General features: G+C 42.2%; 1 protein-coding gene across 2 annotated transcripts; it reads left to right on the top strand.

The window, feature by feature from the left end:
- Nucleotides 1-217: 217 nt before the first annotated feature.
- Nucleotides 218-26085, top strand: wscd1b (WSC domain containing 1b). Of its 2 annotated transcripts, XM_054754694.1 has the most exons (9): nt 220-454; nt 4670-5310; nt 14153-14267; nt 16036-16220; nt 19471-19592; nt 20011-20197; nt 21681-21845; nt 21920-22120; nt 22482-26085. In XM_054754694.1, the coding sequence occupies exons 2-9, from the start codon at nt 4920-4922 to the stop codon at nt 22832-22834; spliced, it is 1719 nt and encodes a 572-aa protein (XP_054610669.1). In that variant the 5' UTR covers nt 220-454; nt 4670-4919; the 3' UTR covers nt 22835-26085. The 2 variants fall into 2 exon arrangements, with proteins under 2 accessions (XP_054610670.1, XP_054610669.1); XM_054754695.1 differs by lacking the exons at nt 14153-14267; nt 19471-19592 and having other exon boundaries at nt 218-454.

The following is a 26085-nucleotide window of genomic DNA, read 5'->3' as shown; positions in this document are numbered from 1 at the left end:
ATTATTTCACTTCTTTTTTTTCTTTTTTGTTCCAAACGGTTAAGGTGTGTTTTGTGTTAGTTTGTTTGCTCATGGTGGTGCCACTATAGCGTGTCATGCAAGGCGCGGTGCACGCTACTGAAGGACCGCTGGACACGACTCAGCCTTTTGGACAGTGGAGGGGCGATGACGTGTGCGCATCACCAATGCAAATAAGTCTGACTCCCCCTACACACACACACACACACACACACGCACACACACACTGTGCAAAGCGTCTCAAAGCGATTGAAGAAAACAAGCGTGTGTGCGTGTGAGACAGCGAGAGAGAGAGAGAGAGGCTGAGAGCTTATATAAACGCTGCTTTGGGAAGCTAGAAAGCTGCAGGAGGGACATTTTACGGGAATATCACCCACGACGACCATAAATTGACGACGTCATCGCTCCTGTCCTGTGTGTATGTCGGCCATCGAAGGTAAAAATGTTCAAACATTGTCTTGTGAATTGTGAGGAGGGATGGGGAAGACTGCAGACCTGTGATTCTTTATATGTGATACATGCACTCTCAGTCTGCTCACATTCGACTGCTCCAATGAACCAGAAAAACCATTTTATAATGCTGCACGCTTGCTCTAATCCGTTCAAACGTGGACTTCAACCAACTTGTTCGGCAAACTGTTGCTTCTATGGGAAGGGAACACCCCTACTTTTTGTGGGTGCCATGGCCGCGCAAGACAGAGAGCAAGAGAACTTAGATTGAGGCGTTTTTTTGTTTGTTTTAATGGAAACTTCTTTGAGCTGCATAGAAAATCAGCTGGGGTAAAGAAAATGTTTGCAAGTGACTAACTGATTTTTACCTGTTTTTCTTGTATACTGATCTTAAGCCATAAGAAGCCATTTAAAGTCAAATAATGCACTTTTTGTGTAGTATGTATTTTGAAGTGAAGCAATGAACATACATTCCATGAAAATCATAGAGACAGTGGCATTTATTGAATGTTTTATTATTATTTTTGTATGTCACGTCTGGCTTTCCATCGCAATTTTAAGGCTAAAACCCAGATAGTGATGTGTTCCTAGCTTGTTCTATTTGAATTCATTGAAGTAATATAGTAAGGACAGATGAAATGTAATATTTGACACCCTATTAAAGCATTAGAATTGTTAACAGGTGTAAAAATACGCTTGAATGGCAAAAAATAAGCTTTTGGAAATGAGCTAGCTTACCTGACACACCTCCATTTTGGGGAAATCATATCCTGGGATAGTCACATGGCAACCACTCTAAAATGTTGTGTAGCTTGTTTTCTATGAATTAAATGGAAAAAAACACTGTAAGAAGATAACTGTAATATTTGACACCCTATAAAAGCATTATAATTGTCAAAATGCTTTAAAAAGAGCTTTCATGGCAAGAAATACGCTTTTGGAAATAAGCTAGCTTACGTGACACACCACCATTTTGGGGAAGCCATAGCCTTGGATAGTCTTATGACAACCATTCCAAAATCGTTTGCAGCTTGTTTTCTATGAATTCATGAGAAAATTATAGTAAGAAGAGTTGAATTGTAATGTTTGAGACCCTATTAAATCATCAGAATTGTTCAGATGCTTTAAAATGAGCTTTAATTGCAAAAAAATAAGCTTTTGGAAATGAGTTACCTTACCTGACACATGGCCATTTTGGGGATGAAAATGTTTCCTATATGTAAACATAGGGAGTTGATGAGTTCAAGTCAAGCACAAAACTGTAGAGGGGCTATTTTACAGTCCCCCCCAGGATGCCTGATTTGCCTGATCAAGTTTTTCATTAAAAAAAAAATGCAATTGAAGTTGCTGTGTCATTAACATAGGGACACTTGTTGAAGAATGAATAATTAACAAAAAGAAGAACAAAAAGAAAAGAATTGAACAAAAAGATAGAGAAATGCATCTTACCAGCTTTATTTAGCCATCGCAAAGTACACCTGTGCAAGGAAAATATGAACGCTTCACATGAGAAAAAAACTTTCACAATTAAAAATCATTAATGCTGAAAACAACTAAAAAATGCAAATACTCCCAGGGGGGCATGACTATAAAAATAACTATGTAGAGCCGTCCCTTGTATATCGTGGTTAATTGGTTCCCGACCTGAACGCGTTAAGTGAATTTCCACGACGTAGGATTTAATATTAATAAACAGAATATTTTCATAGTTAAAGCACAGAAAACCTGATCATGACTTTCTAGGTGCATTTTTTTTTACCATTATTAGAGCCCTGTAGACATTAAACAACACCCCTACAGTCACCTTTACACTTTACACTATTATTCTTTGTTTACAACACATTGCACTAATGCGCAGGCTACGGGATCACTGCAGGTATAATAGAGATGGCCGCCGCTCATAATATATAGCAAGCTATCCAGCTAACTAGTTAGCCTCCAGTTTATTTGTTCTAAACTTAAGGAAGTGAGTGGTGAAGTGCAAAGTAAGAAGCCCAAAATGTACCACTTGCACACGGAATGGGAGGAGATCTTCTTTTTTACTCTGTCATGTCAAACAAGCCATGGCTGACTCCATGAAGTGTTAAGGTAATCTAATCTAAGGTAATGTCTCATCAATGTAACGTTACTGACGCCTAACCAGAATACTACATATCACTTGTCTTTCAATCTTTTTTGACTAATAATAGGCCAGAGTGAACGACGAAACAGTGATCATTTAATAATTAATAAAACAAGTAAAAAAAACACCACCACCTGCTCTCCTGTTGTCTGCTCCTTCCTCCACAAGTTGCAGACATTCTTTGTGTTTGTTGTACGCTTGAAAAGTGCTTGTCGATCGCAAAGAGATAACATGCTGTTTACCTCCACTTTCGTTGAGAACATTGGGGAACTGTTGAGCGTGGGCTGTAGTGGTGATATGGTAAATGAGAGAGGATGAGAGATTATTATCATGCGTCAACATCTCTGTCAATGTAAACGAGGAAGTGAGGACGCGAATGTGTGGTGCAGGGGCACATTTGTTGGCTTAGACAGTTGACGTGCACCACTTAGCGACAAATTTGATGGGTGAAAATGGCGATGATTGGGCAAAATGTGTGGGCAAATTGTGGGAATTGGACAAAGTTGCACATAATTTGCAGGGATTGGTTGAAATTGCGAGAATGGCAAAACGCTGGAAGGTCTGATTTTTTAGCACACTTAGCGCCTGATCTGCTAAGATCCTAAATAACGAGCGCTAAATTGTGTGAGCAAACTTAAAAAAGACTGTGGCCGTGTTGCAGGGGTTCTACTGTGATTGCTTGCACAATTCTTAACAGGTGCAAACGTGGTGCAAACCCCCCTGTTTAAATGAGGATCTTGTGTCCGCTATCGGCTGGTACTATGGAGAGGTTGGGAGAGCAGAGTGGCTGTAAACAAAAAAATGAGGTTTGAAGCCATGGAATTGAAGGTCTTGGCGGAGGATGCAAATAAACACACTGGTGAATGCCAGCAGAGATATTGCATCATCATAATAAGGCTATATTAGTTTAGTTTGTCACGTATACTGTTTTGTGCTACAACATGTCGTGTAAATATATGTTTTACACTACAACCAATTAAATTTAGGATTTATTAGGTTATGATATTCATGTGAAAATGTTGAAAATGTATTTATGTAGCATTATCTCCTTACACATGACTTAGATAGCTGCATATCCAGATGAAATCGACACTAAAATCCACACTATTGCACTAAGGGACGCGACTTGTTATTACACTAATGCGATGGTGCACTGGAATGATCCAGATGCAAGAAAATGCAGTGTTGCAAGGAGTTTTTCCATAGGAGATATGCCATGACTCCTGTTTGTGACTGACTCCAAATCCACCCTTAGGGTAATTCCAGCAACTCTAAAATGGCATTGATTTCAGATTTCAGGTTTGGTAAATCGCGTTGCAGGGGATAAATGATTACATTTGCATCTCCTCCTCCCAGTATTTTGCACATTCCGCATATATTCAGCCTAGTCATGATGGCAAAAACACAAAACGGTGCATCCTGTTAATAGATCATCTTTGAGTCGCTGTCAAGTTTGCACGTGTTTTTATACACAAAAACCTTTAGTAGATCAGGCCCTTCGTGTTGCTGTCACATGTGTCACCATGACTTCCTATGGATTAAAATTGAATTTCAGGAGCTTTTTTTTAAGAAATAATTGCTAAATTTCTTCCCAGACTGAAGCAAATGGAACAGCTCATCACACTACTGTAATAATCTCCACTTCATAAGCACTCTTAATGTGTTTTCCGGAGTTTTCAAGGACCATTTGCACAAGTCTCTGATTGCAGAGATACTGGTACATGTAGATAATCACTCTGCTGCAAAATACGAAACATCTGCACTGAAAGATAATCCAGATTAAAAATAGTGTATAAGATTGACAGTCATGCGTCAGGCTGGATTATGAATTAGAAACAAACAGCAGAAGTGAAATTAACAACACAGCTGACACCAAGGGAGATGTTGCAAGATGCTGCAAGACAGAAACGCATATGTCAACTCGGACTGTGTGTCTAATCCTCCAGGCATATGCAGTACTTTTGTTAGAGTAATAATAGTAAAATACGTCTGCTTCAAATTTGACTGTTTATGTTCTGTGTGTGTGTGTGTGTGTGTGTGTGTGTGTGTGTGTGTGTGTGTGTGGGTGTTTCCCCCAAGGATCATCCTGGAGTTGGTGACCACAGACTTGGATATTAAATCCCTCTCTGCTGTGACGCATCCATTGTTCCACCAGCACTGTTGGACTCTGTGCCAGCGAAGGAGCGAAACTAAATGTCTGCGACATTGCCAAAAGCTACACTTCCTGCCAAGTTAATGAAGTTGTAAGTAGGTTACCAGAGCTGTCATTCTCACACCTAATCCATGAAATGGCCCTCCTCTTGGATGAGAGACTGTAACTGGAGCGGGTATGGTGTTGGTGCTCTCCAGGCTGCACTGCCCCTTGAAGCGGGCTCAGATGCTCCTGCTGTGCCTGGGCATTGCCTACCTTATGGCAGGTAGCATCCTGCTCATGCAGCGCTCCAACATCAGAGTAGCCCAGCCAAGCTTCCCTGTGCTTCCTCCCTTACTGGCACTCGCAGCACCTCCGACTACCCTGTGGACTACAGGTTTGGGTGTGAGGGCACGCTCCAGATGGGCGGCTGTGCAGTCTGCATCTGGTGGGAGCGCCAAGGTGGGGCAACAATGGCCGACTTCCCGGAGTCTGGGAGTCCAACACCTGCATCGCCACTGGTTTCATAGTATATTACCAGACAGTCCAGAGGATGGAAGTCCTGTCCACAAAAAAAGCAACCAGCAAGGTATCTATCTATGTATCTATCCATGAATCAATCTATCTTGACCCTCGACCTAGCTTTCTATACTTAACTACCTGCCTATACATCTACTAGGGATGATCTGATAAGGGTTTTATGATGCTGATTCCGATACTGATCATCCAGAACTGAAATCAGCCAATACCGATACCGATCACATGAATTATTATACATTTTCCAATTTCTTTATGAGTTCTATTGGCCAGGGTTGCCCTGTATAAAGGGGAAAGGTCAGGGCAATTCCAAGGTTCCTTGGCTGGCCGGGGGCCCAAAGTGGGGGGTTGGGGTTATGTGATTTTTTTTCATGGTACACAGAATTCCTGGCTTCACTGCTGCTACTGGCTATATAATATGAACAAAGGAACCATAAAATCACCTTGATTTAGACAAAAACATAGTTTACTTACTTTTTCAAGAGACTCGTGAAACTTACAGAGGATGAGACGCCTTTTTTAAGGAAACTTTGGATGTGAGAGTGCATTGGTGGAGCTCTAGAAGGACTTCAAGGCAAGTGAGTGAGCAGTGTCTTCTATCGCTGAGAAAGGCTGGTCATCTCGTCCAATGAATTCAATTATTTTTCGTGTTATTTGCTTAGGCTTCTGACTGTCACGCACATACGGGCGAATGTTGTCCTCAAGGCTGCTTTAGCAGCCGTTTGACTGATGATCACACCGTGAGTCTGGAAAACTCACCATACTCCATCAAGTGTTTGTTCTTCAAATGCCGTATTAAATCAAAGCTTTTTAACATGCTAGCCCTGCGAGACAGTTTTTGTGGCATATGTTAGCAGTTAAGTTCCACACGGCAGACATGATTGTTTTTGTTTTGGCACGGCTGCGCGCTGTGAAGATAAGTGAGAGGCTGACGCTTCCTAAGACGTTAGGTAGGGTAAGACACTACACTGCATGAAGGGATCGCTGAAGGGATCGCTGTGGAGTGCAATAGTGCGACCCACAAGTGATTGGTTTTTGTGATCTGCGTTGCTCTGCGCTTTCCTAACATCTACCTACCGACCCAGCTACCTACAGTATACAGTATACCCAATTACTTACAGACGTGGATAAAATAGTTGGTAGCCATCTGTGAAAGAAAGTAAAACCTACAATGGTCACTGAAACAACTGACAACTGAAAAATAAATACTGGTATTTTGGCAAAATGCATAATGACAAGCTACAAAGCTTTTGGGAGACAAATCTGGGGCTTTTTGTCAAGTCACATCAGCGCAGTGTTTGCAGACAAAAAAATGAAGCATACAGAGAAAAGAACAGCATACCTACTGTGAAACATGGAAGAGACTCAGTTGTGTTCTAAGGCTGCTTTGCTGCATCCGACACAGCGTGTCTTTAATCTGTGCAGGGTACAATGAAATCTCAAGACCAGCAAGGCATTCTGGGGCCAAACGTTTTGCCCAGTGGCAGATCTTGGTCTCAGTTGCAGGTCATGGATCCTTCAACTTGACAATGACCCAAATCACACCAAAACACTCAAGAATTGCTAAGGGCTAAACATTGGACAATTATGATGTGGTCTTCAATGATCCCTGTAGAAAGAAACATGCAGTCTGGAAAAAGCACTCGTCAAACCCGAGAAAGCTAGAGTCGTTTGTTAATGAGGAGTGGGCCAAAATACCTGTGGACAGGTGCGGGTGTCTGAGAGTTACAGGAAGCATTTGATTGCAGTAAATACTTTAAAGGCTTGTACAACAAAATATTAGATATGCGTGCCATCATTTTTATCCAGGCCAGTTTCATTAGTTCGTTTTTTGTGATTTTGTCATGAGAGTACCGACAATTTTCACCACATGTGTATCTACTTATCCACCCACTCAACAACATAATGACCAAATGACCTACCAACCTGCCTGCCTTTCTAACCATTCGTCCACATACCCACCTGCCCATCCACCCACTTACTTTTACAAACATTACCAACTTACTCGTCCACCAACCTACCAACCCTAACCCTAACCCTACCTTTCTCGTCTCGTTGTTGTGGACCCAGTCTCGTAAATCGTCTTGTATCGTGAGTTGGGTGTCTCGTGACTTCCCTAGCGTGCACCTTTGTTGACAAGTTAAGTATGACACTGGTCTAAAATAGAATATAAACAGTAAGTGTTAGAAGAAATGAGATTAAAGTCTTATTGGTAAGGGTGTGCAGACTGAGACAGTGTTTTCCAGTCATGAATAATAAATAAAGCATTTATTTTTTGTGTTATTGTTTAGATGTTTCTGTGTCTTTGTGACGATAGCTTGGAGCAGAGGTAATACAAGGGGCTCACATAGCACCTTCGCAACATACTTCATTGTTCATTCACGAGCAGGTAATCACAACCTGAGAACATTTAGAACATTTTCAGATGTGGGGGCGTTCGTTCTCATGAAGAGTAGTGTTCAGTGGCTCTTTGTCAGTTCAAGTTCCTGTTTTAGAAGCTTTTTCCATGACATACATCCTTGATGGCATCCTTGAAGATGTACACTTGCTTAAAGTGCCTGCCAATGCTTTTTCGCTGAGATGATGAATACCATGTATTTACTCTGCTGGCTCAGACTTTAAACGCATCCTACAAGATCCCTAAATCCGTTTTTTGTGAAGAGAGTTGACAATTGTCTGGTCACTGAGGAGTAATACAGATGAAAAATGTTGGCGGCAGGAGAGAGATCAACTTAGTAACTGCAACCTGGCAAAAGTGCTTATAAAACACATATACTGTAACCTAGATCACAGTCTTCAGTTACCAAGGTCTACTGTGCTTTAGAAGACAAATTACTCATATGAAGTATCCACATGACTATAAACGAGATATGTCATCGATGTCTGATGTAAGTCCTGTTTCTCCACTTTTGATATAATTGTGTATTCTTTGGTTATGGTTATTTTATGAAACAAAACAAATAGTCTTGTCTTATTAAATGACAGCATGTCATTCTGTCTCTTCTGGATTGCAATTGCAGGAGTATTAATTGAATGACATGTCTTTATTTTGACTTTGCAAATTATTTTAGTCTCTTTCCATTGTGTCTTACAATGAAAGGTTGTGAAATGTAACATTAGGTGAAAAAAGCTCCTGCGCCAAGAGTTGAATGATAATATTTAACCCATAAAGAACCCATTTAAAGTCAAATGATGGGTGATATACCACAAGTATAAGCAGGTGGAACACATAGAGGACATTTGTTATATGTTGTTTTTTTCTAAAATACTACTGATTCATGTCAAAGTTGTGTGATGTTACAGATGTTATATTGTTCATGGTAAATGTATTCCTTTTTTGAACTCAACTTGACAGAGACGCCTTTTTCAGGAGACTTTGGATGTGAGAGTACATTGGTGGAGCTCTAGAAAGACCTCCAGTTAAGTGAGAAAGTAGTGTCTTCCACCGCTGAGAAAGGCCGGTCATCTCGTCCAATGAATTCAATTATTTTTCTGGTTATTTGCTTAGCCTTCTGACTGTCACGCACATACGGGCCAGTGTTGTCCACCATTTTGGCTGCATTAGCTGCTGTTGGACTGATGATCACACCGTGAGCCTCAAACTCACCATACTCCGTCAATACTCCAAATACAAATGCTTTTCAAATGCATAAAGCTTTTTAACGTGGTATGTTCCACACGGTATGTTCGACACAGCAGACATAATTGTTTTTGTTTTGGCGCGCCTGCGCAGTGTGGAGAAAAGTGGGAGGAGGACGCTACCCAAAACACTACACTGCATGCGGTGATCGCTGCAGGCTGCAATAATACGAGCTACAGGTGATCGCCGTTGAAAGGCATTTATCCACACACGCCGATCACACGATTTTTCACGAAAATTCTACAATATTGATCAGTGCCCAAGCGATCTGAGCGTACCTACTAACATTAGACCATATTCAGCCATAAAACAGCAATCATTTATTAATTAATACATTTTTGAAAAACTGCGATAGGGTGAGGACGTGATGTTCGAACCGCGCTGTAGCAAGGGACGACTGTAAACACTTTACATGCAACTTATAGCAACATATTAACTGCTAGCAGTTGTTGTCTAAGTGTTTGTATATATACAGTATTTCTTTATTTCTCATGTATTGGTACATAAAATGCCGCACGGTCAGGAGATCGGGAAGACCTGGGTTCGAATCTCCGTTGGGCATTTCTGTGTGGAGTTTGCATGTTCTCCCGTGCGTGCGTGGGCTTTCTCCGGGTACCCCGGTTTCCTCCCACATTCCAAAACCATGCATGTTAGGTTAATTGGCGACTCTAAATTGTCCGTAGGTATGAATGTGAGTGTGAATGGTTGTTTGTTTGTATGTGCCCTGCGAGTGTACCTCTCGCCCAAAGTCAGCTGGGATAGGCTCCAGCATACCTGCGACCCGAGTGAGGATAAGCGGCATAGAAGATGGATGGATAGTACATAAAATATGTGTGTTACCTTATGGAAAACATGCTCGAAAATCTGCTGCATAAAGATTGTGCAGCTCTACCCATAGCAATAAAACACACTAAAAAAGAGGAGCTATATAATTCTGTGTGTCGGCTGGAGGGAAGTACAGTACATGTCTTGCAGGGATGAGTTGCAAATTCCTCTATGTGATAACTACACATCACAAGTAAAAGTCACAAAGGGATGCGTGAAGGTCGTGGTTGCAAGAATGTTGTAGAAGTTGCACCGCATATGCAAATCCTGCATTTTTTGGGGATGATTTTGCGAAAGTTAGGCTTAATTTATTGGCAGGCACAAATAAGATGTAGGGGCTACTTGCTGGATAATTGGAGTTTCCAAGCATCTGACCCTGTTCTAGGTCAGCACAGCATGTAATGAGACCACGTCTGCTGTGGTTTGATTACTTTCTCTGCATCACTGATAAGCTCTGCTCTTTTCTACTCATTTTCGGACATTGTGCAAGTGCAAGTGTATGTGATGCTGCCTTCTGTAATGCTGTTAAGCTTGTTTGAGATCAACTAAATAATTACCATTATTAGAGAGCCAATCAGCAGTGGAGATTTGATTTGTTTGTATCTCCCGCTTGAGGAGTATTTGCTCTTCGTGAGGTCCAAAGAACGCACACGCTGCACATTATATGGTGGCGTCGACACATGCCCTCATACTTGGTTAATGTCGTTAGTATTCTTCGTCCGATCCTGCCAGGAAGAGTCCCATCCCACTCTGCCATCTGTCTGAGTGTTGAAGAAGGCAGCGCAGTGTCAGGCTTGAGCACACTCATTTCTATGCTCCCTGATAGTTTGGGCCGCTTCCCTCCATTAAGCCCAGCTGCAAATGCCTTCGGCTTGGTCTTCATTTTGATTAAAGCAATGACCTAGGCCCCTGGCTATCTTAGGGAGGTAGGGCTCACATCAGGGCTGGCGCATCTGTAGATGCTTCCTGCACCATAATGCAGCATCTTCTAGTGTTCAAGGTTTTTTACCCTGAACAGCAGTTTTCTCTTGCCACCATCACCAGCTACTTGCATATGGGGTGGGTTGTGTTCAACATTGTCACAGTTTTTGAATGAATTGTTGAGAACAGAAAAGGAGAAACAGATGAAACTTCAATAGAACAATAAGTGACCATCTTTCTGCCGTCTTTATAAAGTTCACCAACACAATAATACGAACATGCGTTGCTGAAACGGTACGATGAAAGGGTACACCGAAAGGAACAAAACGTCTACATAAATGAGCATCTGACAAAGCGTACATTGCCATGAAAGCACGTAACTTAAGGAAGCAAGGGAAAATCCTACGTACTTGGAGTGCCAACTGCAAAATCTACATCAAGTTAAATGGAGACCCACAAGAAGCAGAAGTACTTGTTGTCAAAGACGTCAAGGAACTGGACAGATATTAACGATCACGTCAACTCGACTACGACACACAAGGAACGATACAGTCTGGGGTCGACGATTCCATGATTGGATTCGGAGGAGTCTGATTTGACTATCAATCTTGCCTATTTTTATACAAAATCAGCCTAATTTTCCTAAGAATTGGAAATGAATTTAAACAGAAGACCTATGCTTGCAATTGCACAATCCAGGCCAGCTCCAGTAGCTGAGGTGAGATCCTAGCTGACGATCTTCAGCATCTTCAGCTAGGACTTATATAATGGCTACTAAAAAATCATTTGAAGTGTGGAAGTGTTTTGAGAAGGTTAAAGATGACCCCGGGAAAGAAAATTGCAACTTGTGTCAGCAGCTTCTTACATATCACACGACAACAACCAAAATGACGTATCACCCCGCTGCTCGGGGTGGAGGCTTGTTGCTTTGCTCTACCTTGACACTTCCTGCCCCCAACACACCAGATATCGCACTTGGGCTTTAGAGCAATTGTAACCACACAAGACGACTGACATTGAGGGATGAGGTTGAGCCTATGAGCCTATGGAGCGTTTGCTCTATTTCCCCTATTTTAATCACACTGTAGACACACACACACACATTCCGTTTAGGGAGTTTATTTATAGAGCACGATTCATACACAAGGTAATTCAAAGTGCACTACAGAAAAGAGGGGTAAAATCACTTCATAAAATCATTCCATAAAAAGATAAAATCATACTACAATCATTCCATATAATTCCATAAATCATTCCATAAAACAACAAAAATTAAGAATGAAGAGTGCAGATAAAATACTTTCACTTGTCATATGCATGGTTGAACAGAAGTGTTTTCATCTTGGATTTGGACATTGCCCAAGTTGAGGATTGCCGCGCATCTTCTGGAAGATTGTGTCAGATTTTGGCAGCATAAAACTGAATCGCAGCCTCACCGTGTTTAGTCGTGGATGGAAACGTTTTTGACACCAGAGAGGGGCCAACGTGCGTTTTTACAAATATCCGTGTTTGTGTGCACATGGCCTAAGCTGCCAAATAGGGAAGGTAAAAGCAATCAAAACATACAACACAAAAATAAAATCGCTGTTTGGGCAGGAATCTTGTTTTATGCTGAAAAAAATGGAACACATTGTAACCTTGAATTTGGATGTCGCTTCAATCGCCATTGTTCACTACACATTGTACTACTACACAGGAAGCTAAAGAGCTAGTCAACGAGAACTGTGCTTACGCACTCTCACGAAAACAATCCCCTCCAACATTTTGGTAGAGAATTTTCTTTTACATATTTGATCTGTTATTTTCTCTGTTAACTAATTACAGTGGAACCTTGGTTAGCGTACGGAAGCGTTATCATTGAAATTTTGGCCTCGGTTTGCATACATTATCCGGTTAGCGTTTTAATCACAAAACGTCCTTGTTATCAGCCTATTAGCTTGCTAATACATGAAAACTGGAACCGGAAGTCGACCCGTCGCCCCTCTATGATGTCATCAGCGGTCAAATCTGTAGTTCTGTGCTAACTAACACAGTTACACCACAATTTTCAAAAATGTTAACACAATTTTATAGTTGTACAGTTATAGTTTTACATGCATCAAAAAATAAAAAATGCATATACGTGACGAATGAAAGCGATAAATGAACATTGAAGGTTACTTTTGGTGGTGTCCGTGTTGATCTCGCTGCCACAGCGTGTCTTTGCCGACACCATCACACCCAGGGGGCTAGTTATAAATGAAGTCTGTGCAGAAAGAAAATGCACCCATCTTGTAAGGAAGACTTTATCTTGTCTTGTTATGCATTACAGCCTGCATGCGAAACGGTCATAGATTCAGGAATTAGAATGAAGTATGGAATGATAAATTAGGCTAAGCTGGATATTATGTTTCACCACACACACTGGTGTGTAATTACTGTGAGAACACTGTACCTGTTGATGTAAAGGCCGTGCTGACGCTGTTTGAGGAAATGATTAGTGCCAGAGTGACGACAAAGGCAGCCTGGTGCGTAGCCAAGTCAAATTTAAGAGGTGTAATTCAACACTTACTCTTTAAGTGGGCATTCAACATTCAACAAGACCTAAATCAACATGAAACCAATCGTGTGTGGATTCAGTTCAACACAGTGTGAATGTGAATGGTTGTCTTGTATTTGTCCTTTGATTGACTGGCAACTAGCCCAGGGCTTGGTGGGCCTTTTGCATTCCAGAACTAGAAAAGCACTCCGAGAGCGCAGACCTCATATTGTGACTTACACCATAAATGTTGGTCCTACATTTATGTTATCTACAGTACATATTTAGATTCCTTGGCCATGAAAACATACCATTCGCAACTGAATTCACAATGATATCAATATTAGTTCAGTAGTTATTCACAAAAATCGCATTTTCCGTAATGGCGGTTTTCTTCTGGCTGTAGCTCCGTAGCTTTTGACGATACAACTAATTCGTTGGCAAACTCCAGATTCCACAGTGTCTTGGCTACATATCATTTATGGCTTCATCTGCTGCCTTCCTATGATGAAAATTCCGAAGGCCCCCCTATTTTTTTATATTCTGGATCATAATATTCGGAATTATTCCATTACCTCGATCAGTCTTTGATATTTTGCAGAACCTGTTGAAAACTTTTTTTTACCGAGTGCTCTGACCATTTTTTGTGGCGTTATATATGCAAATGCCGAGAATGGTCCTATCTCGCAACGTTAAAGAATTCTTGAAAAAATTCCTGGATCCAGACGATGGTCCATATCACCCTCGAAATTGAATGTGTTCTTCCACAGCCCATCTCCGACAATTCCTGAAAATTTCATCCAAATCCATTCAGAACTTTTCAAGTTATTTTGAACACAAACAAACAAACAAACAGATGAACGCTGGCAAAAATATCAACTCCCTTTCAGAAATAAATATGCAAAGAAAATATCTTCTGTGTATAAAAAGCATTAACTGTTAGAACGTCTCATTTTGTTGCCAATGATATTTTCTGACACACACACACAGGAACCTACATCGGTTGCTTCCTGCACAACGCCAGCAAGCGAGCCCTCGGAGGAATTATGCTTTATGACCTACGGAAAATGACCAGCTCTCTGTGTCAAGACACCTGCTCAGAAAGGTAACGCTTTCTCACTCAGCCCCCACTTGGGGAGACCACAGAAGCCCCGCTGTTTGACTAAATGCTTTGGCTCTCAGTCTTCTTCATGAAAGCCTCCTGTGTGTTGAGGCAGCGGAGAGCCAGGTGGCTGGGTGACAGTAAAAGATGGGGCGGGTGGGTGGTTGGGTGGGGGAAGTGGCGAGTGCGTTTAAGGCTGGATCTGTTGCAAAAGTAAGAGGAGGTGTGTGTGTGTTTAAAACCTTGAAGGAATGACATCAGTGGTTGGTGGATGGAGCAGCCTTCAGATGCTTTTGTGTAGACACTTTATGACGTTTCGTAGCTGACAGCACTACTGCGTTAAAATGTGCAGAAGCAGTTGGATTCCTTCAAAGCAAAATCAAGAGAGGAATTAGTCCTTTTAATACCTTAATACCTTAGATGGAAGCAGATTTAGCGCCTCCATCTCTTACAGTACAAACGCACCTCTACCACGTAGACCTGTGGCCCCTCACTCACCCCAGATGCACATGGATGGAAATCCTGCTTGTTACCCGAGCAGGCCAATTACTGCAACTGGCAAAAAGTAAAAAGTCAAAGCATTTTACGAGGAAGCGTCTAAAGGAAGTATGTAAAGGTCACTTTTGATGAGATCTCTGTTTTCACCCAAGAATTGAGGATAAAGATGGGGGGAGCCAGCAGGATTCACATCACTCATGATACTGTATGTTCTATATATAGATTTTTAAAAAGCAGTGGCTCCCCTGCTGATTTTCTAAGTCCACCCCATTACAAAGATATGAACTGTCCATAATTTTTATTCTAGCTCTATTTCACCAGAGAGAGACGGAATGTGCAACAAATCAATTGAATCCCCTCCCAACCAGCAAGCATTGTGACCCCCACAACACACAAATTAGCCCTGTCGCCCCTCTCCACTTTGCATTTTGAATTTCGCGGCTTCACCCTGTCACGTTTTTTCAAAAATATATTTATTAACTCATTCGATCACAGACGTTTTTTTTGCCATGCAAGCCATGCATGATTTCCTCTGGTGAGGTAAGGATGGCTGTGAGAAAGGTGAGGGACCAGCCCAGAATCACAAGGGAGGAGCTAGGTAGTGATGTCAGGGGAGTTGGGAGCACAGTCACCAAGAAAACTGTTAGTAAGACACTTCGCCAATAGATTGAGATCCTGCAGTGCCTGCAAGGTCCCCCTTCTCAAGAAGACACGTGTACTGACCCATCTGAAGTTTCCCAACCACCACCAGAATGGCTCGGGCAGGGTTTGGGAGAATGTGATGTGGTCACATGAGACCCAAATTGACCCAAATTTTGCTTTGGGGATGTTTCTCGAAGCAAAATCCTTCCTGAGACGTGTGCAACCTTGCAAGGTCTGACTAAGCCTCGTTTTACATTATAAATACTTTCTAAAACACTTTATTTAACCTTCTTGTTTCTGGATTTTCTGTTCAAATAAACCTACAATAAAAATGTTCATATATTTGTAAGGGTGTCAACTTTAAAAAATCAAGTACTTATTTTCCCCACTGTCGGTGATTGGTGCTTAAAAAAAGAACGAGGTAGATGAGCGTAGGAGCAGGAGGTATAACGATAACATCAGTGACTGTAGATTTGAGGAAAGGAGGTTTGACTTAAACGATACATTGAAATGTTAACTAATTTCCTGTGGGATGTTAGGACAGCTTAGCTTGAGGCCAATAGCTGGAGGTTATTGATTGCCCTTGCTTTGGGCAAAAACTGGAAAAAATTGTGTGTGTGTGTGTTTTTAGTGGCTACCAGTTTGCAGGGTTGGAGTATGGAGCGGAATGCCACTGTGGGAACAGGATCAATAGCCCGCAGGCCCCCGAGGAGGATTGTAGTCTGGCGTGCCGAGGGGAGAGGGGATCTCCCTGTGGAGGTGTGGGACGTCTCTCCATTTACAAGGTGCAGGAGCAGTTGCCGGGTCACCGAAAATGTGAGTCTAGCCTTCCTCGGTGAAGATGAATTTGACTTTCTTCCTCATTCTTTGCAAAGAATATCAAGGTGATCCCAGGATGCGTGCACATGTGGGCTGCAAGGAACCCAAACACCCACACCGTACTAGAGTCTGGGATTCTCCTTTAGTTTTTGTAAAAAATGTTTTATTATTTCTGAATCTCTGTGCTCTCTGGTGTCTTCCTCAAAGTATGGCAATATCAAATTGCTGACAAAGCAATTTAACAACAGCAAGCACAGCCTCTCCAGCCGCATGTGTCCTCGGGCCACTTTCAAATCCTTGAAAAAGTCTTGCATCCCTTTTTATCCTACCCCCATGCCCAGTGAGGATGCATACATCCTCGCCTGCAGTGGAGTGTTATGCTCGGCTTTGCAAATAATTCACATGGATTCCCACCTGGCTGTATTCAGTTCAGCGTCCCAGCCTTGAATGCAACCATCCCCTCTAAATGATATGCTAGCTGAAATGTTTCTGTTGGCGCACGTGAAAAAAGCCACATAGTAGCGCCGCTTCTGGTTTGGCTGTCAGTCACCATGTTTCCACGCGCACAATATTGTGGTTAAAGGAAAACTGCATTTTTTTATTTTTATTTTACCCATCATGCACGATCCTTATGTGAGACACAAACACACGTCTTTCTCCCGACAAGGTTTAAGGGTTCTACAGTATATGCAAGCTGTGACCATGTGGTAACAGGACATTAGCATTGGGCATCGAACATTGACGGGAACCGGGACTTACATTCCGATTCTCCCCGTTTTTGAAGCGCTACGCTGGACTTCTTCCAACCAGACTTCTTCCAACCAGTCAGGTAAGTATGCCAACATCTTATGCCAACAAATTACCCTTGATACTGCGAATACAGTGGCCAACTACAAGATCCAGCTAACGTAATGCTAACGCTAGCTCTAGCCAGGAAGTTGACCAGACCCCGCGTTAAGTGTTACTCCAGTCACCATGCTTGTTTGATATACTGCACGGAGGTCCGTAGGAACTCAGCAACATCGTTAAGTCAGGCTTTCATGAGGTTTTCAAATTCATAAAAAGTCCATGAGAAAAAAAAATGAAATCCTGGAGACATTCAGACATTTCATCCAAGAACTTTGGTCAGTCCCTCATTTAAACCATGCAAACTTTTATGACGCTACCTTTTGAAAAGAATCGAGAATCGTTAGAAACTGGAAATGAGACGAGGAATCGAACCGGAATCAATCAAATTTAAACGATGCCCAACCCTAATGGTAACGCGTAGTACAATATTTTGCTGCATTTTGGTCATTTTAGGCATCACTGGAACTTATTATTATGTAATAATCATTGTTGGTGTTTTTTGGAGTTTTTTTTTTCAGAAAGCTCAGTCCCATTACGTGCATTCTCAGCTGCCTCTTTTCATCTTTTTTTATAGCTTCAGAGCGCACAGAAAAGAGAAGGACGTGTGTGTTCATGTCTCACGTAAGGCTTGTGGATGACGGGCAAAATTCCAATAAAAAGGGCAGTTTTCCTTTAAAACAAGACGCGTTTGCATCCACAAGGAAAAAGAATATTCCCAATATTGTTGCTAATAACATCATGTCATCAAAACCAAACACTCATATTTCTTTTCCCGCCCAAAAGCTGGACGGTGAAGACAAAATGTTGCCTTGGTTTTGTGTGTTTGCCATCTGCAGATGTGTGTTTCTTGTATACTTGTACAAGTATGGTCTCGCGGCTTATCTAGTTAGTGTCTAAGGCAGGGGTGTCCAAACCTTTGCCACAAGGGCCACATAGTGAAAAATGAAAGGATGCCTGGGCCACTTTGATATTTTGAAAAGCAGCTCATGGAGATATGCTAAGAACTTCAATATACAGTATAGTTCAAGAAATATGGTGTAAAAGCCTATTATTAGTATCAGCTTTGCTCTTTGCTCTTTTTTTAAAAAATGTTTGCTGTTTTTTTTTTAATGTCCAAATATTTCAACTTTCTTCTTAATTAGTCTTCATAAATTTCTTTTTGTAATATTTTGACTTTATTTCCATAATATTATAACTTTTCCACCAACCTAATTAATGTTCAGAAATAACATTTTTTTCTTTAATATTTCAACTCTTTACTACTAAAATGACATTGTTTTTCCTCTCAACGTTGTGAGTTTATTTCCACTCATACGCCTCTGCATTAGTATGACGCCTGCAGTGCATATCTTTGAGGTTTAAATCTGAATTATACGACCATGATCTACTGTAAGTCAAGTATAAAAGTACAGTGGTGCCTTTGTTAGCGTCATTAATCTGTTCCAGAAGGTTTCTAACGGAAACATAATCTAAACAAATACATTTTTCCCATAAAAAATCATGTAAATCCAAATAATTATGAATTAATTAAATATCAATTCCAGAAAGCCAAAAATATTAACACAAAAACCTTTTTACGGTTTTGTAATTATAGTTTTAAATGCATACAAATGATGAATGAAACATTTAAGGTTACTTTTACCTTCACTGAAGACCTGATAGTTGCCAAAGACCAGATGCGGCAGTGAGATCAACATGGACACCACGTTTGTGTTGTGCTACGAGTTATTTCTTGAATTCAGTCGTGTTTTCTTACCTCAAGTGTCTGCTTTTCTTTTGGTAACGGTTGCAAAATAGCCAAAGAGAAAGTTGCAAGTGCCGGCATTTTGATAAAGAAGAGGAGAAACACTATTGAATTCAAGAAATAACTCATGGCAAAAGAACTCGCTGTTGATCTCGCTGTCACGTTGTGTCTTTGGCAACAATCATGTCGTCAGTGAAGGGTCGAGTAAGCGTAATTTTTTTTATCCCTTTCGTTGGTCGTTTATATGCATTTAGAATTGTTTTATACACGTAAAACTATACAATTGCGTTTTATGTTAATATTTTTGAGACGTAACTGTGTTAGTTAGCAGCGAAGAGCTACAGAGTCAACTGCCGATGACATCAGAAACGGGCGACGGAGTTGACTTCCGGTTCCTGTTACCATGTATTAGCAAGCTAGTAGGCTGGTACAGTAACAAGAACATTTTAGCTTAAGAGCACAGTTAGCCTCACGCAGTGTATTAATAGTAACACTTCAAATACGCTAACCGGGAGAATGCATGCAAACCAGGGCCAAATTTTTGACGTTATCCAAAAAAAACACGCTAACCGGGGTTCCACTGTAATCCCATTCAGGTATCAGCAGTTTCTCCTGAAACTGATTGGTCATATTTGCGCATTTCTTTGTTGACAGTCAGAAACGTTCACCAGCGAGGCTGCTTCAAGTTGATGAACGACACGATCAACACCTTCCCCGTTCATTCACTTCAACCCAACCTTACAACCCAGTCCTGCATCGAGACATGCACAGACAAGGTTTGAATTCATTCCCTGGTATCACAGACAAATGTAACATTGCAAACCCTTTGTCATGAATTGTCAGCCATTTATCGTGTCAAAGGACAAAGTGTCAGGCTTTTTCTTCCTCTAATTAGAAGGAATGCAGATTCTGCGCTGACATCCCGAATGCTGCTTTGTCTTCTCCCAAAAAAGAAACGTCTGATATAAATATTACCAGCGAATGTGTGATTAATTATCACAGTGTGGCGCGTGCGGCGCGTCCCTGTAATTATGCTAAACTTTTCCCAGTAAGTTTCCGTGCCCTGCTTATTTCACACTGAGCGTTGTCGATGTGCAGGAACCACGTGTGACGCCACGACGGATACCTGCTGACACATCACCCTGTGAATAAATATGATGAGTCATAAAAGGCATTTGTGCATCTCATTTGTAGGAGCTCCCACTGGCTGTGTTCAAGAAGCCCCACTGCTTCTGTACTTGGACGTCCTCTCTGTTCAGTCTCCACCAGCAGTCTAGACAACAATGTGTAGGAAACACCGGTCCGAACTCCACCAGGAACTCCATACCTACAGGGACCCCTGAGCAGGACTACTATCAGGTGTACCACACACCTGTCCTTGGTAAGATCTGACGTATACTGTGCATGTACGCGTATCGTGGGGAAAATTAGTATAGGCAAGATCAGATAAGAACAATCCATACGTTTTATGGTAGGTTTATTGTAACAGAATATCCACAGTCAGTCGCCCTCGCTATGGAGCTGCATGCCAGATTTCACCTGGCGGGGCAAGGATGATCCTGAGAAAGGTGAGGGACCAGCCCAAGATGACAAGGGACAAGGAGCTGGTTAATGATGTCAAGGGAGTTGGGAGCACAGTCACCGGGTTGAGTGTCCATAAGGGCTCCCTGACCAACAATTGAGCATCAGATAGACTTGACATGTTTGGAGGCAGAGAAATGGTGAATATGACCAACAACACCATCCCTTCACGCAAACATGGAAGTGGAAACATTCTGTTTTGGGGAGCAAAGCCCCTCCTGAAACACATGCAACCCTGGCGACCAACTGACCTCTGGCTACGGAGTACTACAGTATGCCGCGTTTTCCATTGGGACCCAAGGTTGTCACGAGACACCCAGCTCACGACATGAGATGATACACGAGATTGGGTTTACGAGACAAGCCGAGATTTCAGCATTCATTTTTAAAAGAGTACAATAAAAAAATGTAAGACTGGACAAAAGTGTGTTTTGTTCATGAAAACCCCCCCACTAATGTTATGACAATATATAATAATAACAATATCTAGTAATACATCATAAAAATGCAATATTTCCTTTAATATGTAATTTTCACTCTGTAAATTTGTGGAATGGGTGTTTGTGAATTGTATTTTCTCACAGGCAATTCGTACAGTCTGTCAAACATTTAACGTTTAACATTTAAACATTTAAACATTTAAAGAGCAGCTTTTCTTTTGCGATGTAGCAAAGTGCAGTTTCTGAGCCCAGACTTCCTACTCCCCAGCCACTTAGTCCAGCTCCTCCTTGCGGATCCCGAGGCATTCCCAGGCCAGCTGAGAGACATAGTCTCTCCAACGTGTCCTGGGTCTTCCTACCGGTTGAACGTTCCCTGAACACCTCCCCAGAGAGGCGTCTGGGAGGCATCCTGACCAGATGCCCGAGCCACCGCATCTGGCTCCTCTCAGTGTGGAGGAGCAGCGGTTCTACTCTCACCTTATCTGTAAGGAAGAACCCAGCCACCCTACGGAGGAAACTCAATCTTGTCCTTTTGGTCGCTACCCGAAACTGATGACCATAGGTGAGGGTAGGAACGTAGATCGACCGGTAAATTGATAGCTTTGCGTTTCGACTCTGCTCCTTCACCACAACGGAACGATGCAGACTCCGATTCACCTGTCGATCTCACGATCCATCCTTCCCTCACTCGTGAACAAGACCCCGAGGTACTTAAAATCCAAGCAGGATCTCATCCTGGCATCCTTATCGGTTCTTTTCTTTAGTGTATATCTTCAGCTTTTTGGTTGCATTGTCATTTTGTGGTGATTCCACTTACCTTTATGCATACAAAATGTGTTCCAGACTCCAGGTGCAAGGAGAGAATGTTTCTACCTCAAAAATCGAGCTCTCTGGTGGCTCTTTCCAGTTTTCCTGGTGCAGGGAACACTTGGGTCCGGCACTTGATTGAGCTCATGACGGGCTACTACACTGGAAGCTTCTACTTTGACGGCACCTTGTACAGCCGAGGTGAGGTGCAGAAAATATGTCTCATGTGTTGCCTTGCAGGTGACTAATATGTGTTTACTATTTACTGCTGCTAGGTTTTAAAGGAGAGAAAGACTTCTGGAGGAATGGCCGCAGCATTTGCGTGAAGACCCATGAGAGCGGGAAAAGAGAGATCGAGATGTACGACTCCGCCATCCTGCTCATCCGGAACCCTTATCGATCCCTTATGGCGGAATTCAACCGCAAGTGCGCCGGACATTTGGGACATGCAACAGATGCTCAGTGGAAAAGCAAAGGTGGTACACATTCCACATACGTACGTACAGTACCTCACAAAGGTCATACAGTATGTCTGCAACACACAACCTCTGGGTATGACCATGGCTACTACTGCTGAGTTCTTACAGCCTAGAACATCTTTATGTAGTTTCTTACAGCCTAGAACATCTTTACGGCAGAGCAACAATCGTTTTTTTCAGATCCTCAGAGAGTTCTTTGCCATGAGGAGCCATGTTGAACTTTGAGTGACGAGTGTGTGAGAGTGAAGAGCGCCTGTTCTCCCTGCAAAAATGTTTAACCCAATGTGTCCCATGAGTCAAAACGTTTGTCCATAAATGTGACAACACAATGTCCACAACTGTCCTCTCTCATCCACAGAATGGCCAGAATTTGTCTCAAGCTATGCCCCCTGGTGGGCATCCCATGCATTGAGCTGGCTGAAGTTTGGACGCCACCTCCTGGTGGTGCATTATGAGGAGCTGCAAAGGGCTCTCCTCCCTCAGCTCCGCCTCATCACGGCCTTCCTAAATGTCACTCCCACTGAGGAGCGGCTGATCTGTGCCCAGAACAATCAAGATGGTTACTTCAAGCGCCCAGGGACCCAGCAGCCGTCCTTTGACCCTTTCACCCCTCACATGAGGCAAATGATTGACTCCTTCATCCATACTGTTGACCAGGCTCTACAGAGCAGGAACTTTAGCGGACTTCCTGGAGAATACCTCCCCAGATGATGTCATGGAACATTGCAGCTTCGAAAAAGTCGCGGTGGCGTCCCACGGTGAAGGAGAACAAAGCATCGGTGCGGGACTACAGCGACCGTGATGAATACGAGGGAAGGATTTGACATAACGTGTGTGCAGCAGAGTCAGGATTATCGAGCAAAGCTCAAAACTTGAATTTGTAAATCCAGGGCAGAAAAGAGGGGTTTCTCTGCATGTTTTTAATGTTTTCTTTCAGTGTGCACCCACATTAACAACAAGCTGCCATGCTAACGGACCGAAGCCACAAAGGGCAGATTATACAGCTGTTGTGCAAACCTGCTGATAAAAGCCTCAAGGTTGCTACCGAATGCTGCACTCTTAATGCAATCATTGGACTGAACTCCCTCTTTCAAGTGTACATTTATTTCATTAAACACTTTGACATTGAGATTGTTACACTGACATGAAGAAAAGTCACAACGGTTTGGTCCACGTCATTTTCTTGGATAAAGTTCAAAACTGAAAGTGACGGCGTTTGAGTTGAGAGGAGGATTTTTAGCATGACGATCGAAAACATACAGTGGGGACAAGCAGGGCCCATCCAATTGTACCCCACAGCCGTTGACGTCTGGTGAGGTTCATGGCTGGTGAGGCACTGACTCCAGGAAAAGCTCTGATACTTTGTTGTAAAAGTCTGATCACCTCATGGTGGGTTTGGATATATAATCCTGCTGCTCTCCAGCTGGTGCCGATGCTGTCAAAAACAACAAACAAACAGCATTTTCCTCTCTGTGGAAGCATGGCAGTGACGAGCACCTTCCAGCTCACGCATGCCCCCGTCCCTTCAGGATGAGGATAATACTGCAAGTGCCTCCCGTATGACATTTCTGTGTATTTTATAGTCCGATGAGCGAGAACAATGATGTCACACTTACATTAAAGACATTAGACGGGTCGTAGAAAGTCATAAATGTTTGTATTATTGGCAAGAGGCGCCATGATCCAACCCACACTCACTGAGTGCACTTAGACAGTAGGCAGGGATTGCATACTAAACCAGGAAGAGACGCTAATCGAGATATTAGCTTAGATTACATTATTTTAACACAGCATGTAGTCATGTCCAACATGGTAAAGTGAAACAATTCTGCTCCCATTCCATGTGGAAGTGGTAAGTCTTTGGCTTCTTACTTTGTCCTTCTTCCCCACTCTGTTTGAAACCGTGGTTCTGGAACCAATTAACCACGCTAAACGAAGGATTACTGTGCTCCATAGTTGTGTTCGGGGTGAATCTGCTCTCTTCTCCTCTTGGCCGACATGCTTGGATTTCCCAGGACCAATTCCACCTTTCAGTTTTGTTGAGTATTCAAAATAAAGCATTTTAAAAGCAGCAACCTGTAAAGTGCTGACGACATTTTCTTGGCGAGTAGACCCTTGCTTCAGGAATGGTAGTGGTTAGCATATGAATAGCGTATCCATTCAGTCAAGAAATGACTTCAATAGCGACTCAGTTTGTACCGTTGATTGTTACGTTCTGTGTTAGCATTTTGCTTTTCATTTTGTGTCGGTTCCTCTGCCGGTGTTTGTTTGTTTGTGTCTCCTGCTCACAGATTCCCTTACTGCAACAGGAAAATGCTGGGTGATAATTCACGACTGCGAGAGCGGCCTCCAGTATATTTTTGTCTATGCTTAAGTATATTCGGGTGTCAAAACTTTTTCCACCGAAGGCCACAGTGAAAAATGAAAGAATGCAAGGTCCACTTGCAACACGTGTACATATAAGAAGTTAAGAAGTTACGATATTGAATACACTTATGCCGATAGAGTCTGTAACCATTTAACGGCGACGACTAAACGACTGTATAACTGTATAACGACTGTATAAGGGACGACTGTATAACTAACATATTTAAAGCTAAATAACATTGCTCAGATACAATTAAATAAACTGTGGTTTACATTCAGCGTCGTCCTCATACGACCTCATATTTATACTGAATTTGTAGCGGGCTCGTGCTGGTACATGAATGTAGTTCATTAGCAGTGAGAATCCCGCTTGTGTAAACAGTCTCGAGCGACCTCGAAGGAAGGAAGCACATGTAAATGTGTTTGTAAAAAAATGCAAAAATAAGCAGCCGTATACATTGAAAGAGCCAGTTCTGGGGGGAAAAACACGTTCATCTGCTGAAGTAGACGCACTTATGGGCTTATTTTAATTCTCTCAAACAGGTGTCTGATTCACAGACGCTTGATAATTTCACACTAAGCTTCTTTGGCAAAGCATTAACAGGAGGCCTCCGAGTCGAGTATCTGTCATAAAGACTGAAAGGAGTGACAAGAGAGAACTCGAGAAGACGGGAACGCTGCATGATGGTCACGTAAAGTGAGCTTTTTCTTGCCTCTTCTTATAAATAATCAGCGGTACAAGCAGTGAAATGTGTCCATATTGTTCCCCAAAGGATCATGTCTCAGCATAGACATAAAGACTGGGACTGGTTCCAAAACGTAAAACGTAAAACACATGCTACGTAAGTGATGGCCTGAAACATTTAAGTATGACAAACATGAAAAAAAAACTTTTCACACCACTGTCCACGGAGATAAACAGCGTCACTCTGTGGTAAAATCTGGTATGACAAGTCACAGTGCCTTTCTAGGCATTCATTTGTGAATAACACGTGCTAGATGTACAAAAAAATGCATATATGACGTAGGTGAAATGGAAATTACATTCTTGAGGTATAGTGATGATAAAAGTGACTCTTAGATCACGTTTGGCGTTTAATTAATTGATGATTTCATCCTGGGTATTGAAAAACGACAGGACACAAAAACCTGACAGGAATGTCACGGTTTTATTGCTTAATTGCATCGCACGGGAAGTCATGATTGATGCACACACTTTCTGCTCCGCAGATAATCCTGACAAAACAAGAACTTTGGAGATCCAGTAATAATTCATACTTTTTGTGTCCACCACCGTCACGCTTGTGAATTTGCGTGGGAAGCACCTTGAGCGCTGTGAAACACACACGTGAACAAGATGGCCGCAGTGCTCCGTCGTGGAAGTAGATGCGAGCCCCCCATTTGCTCCAAATCAAACCAAAATAATCACATTTGCTCGTGCGACATTTGTACTGTTTTGTGCAATTAAAATGACCGTTTGTGCTGTCATACTTTTTCAGTTATTCAAGATTTAAGTGTCTAACGATTACATAATCAGCTGATGATGTCATCGGCCCCTCGACATGCTCAGAATAAAACCAAAATAGTCTCATTCC

Source organism: Dunckerocampus dactyliophorus, chromosome 16 (genome assembly GCF_027744805.1).
Source record: "Dunckerocampus dactyliophorus isolate RoL2022-P2 chromosome 16, RoL_Ddac_1.1, whole genome shotgun sequence".
Classification (NCBI taxonomy): Eukaryota; Metazoa; Chordata; class Actinopteri; order Syngnathiformes; family Syngnathidae; genus Dunckerocampus; species Dunckerocampus dactyliophorus.
Note: the sequence above shows the minus strand (reverse complement) of the source record. Positions and strands in the feature narration are given on the sequence as shown.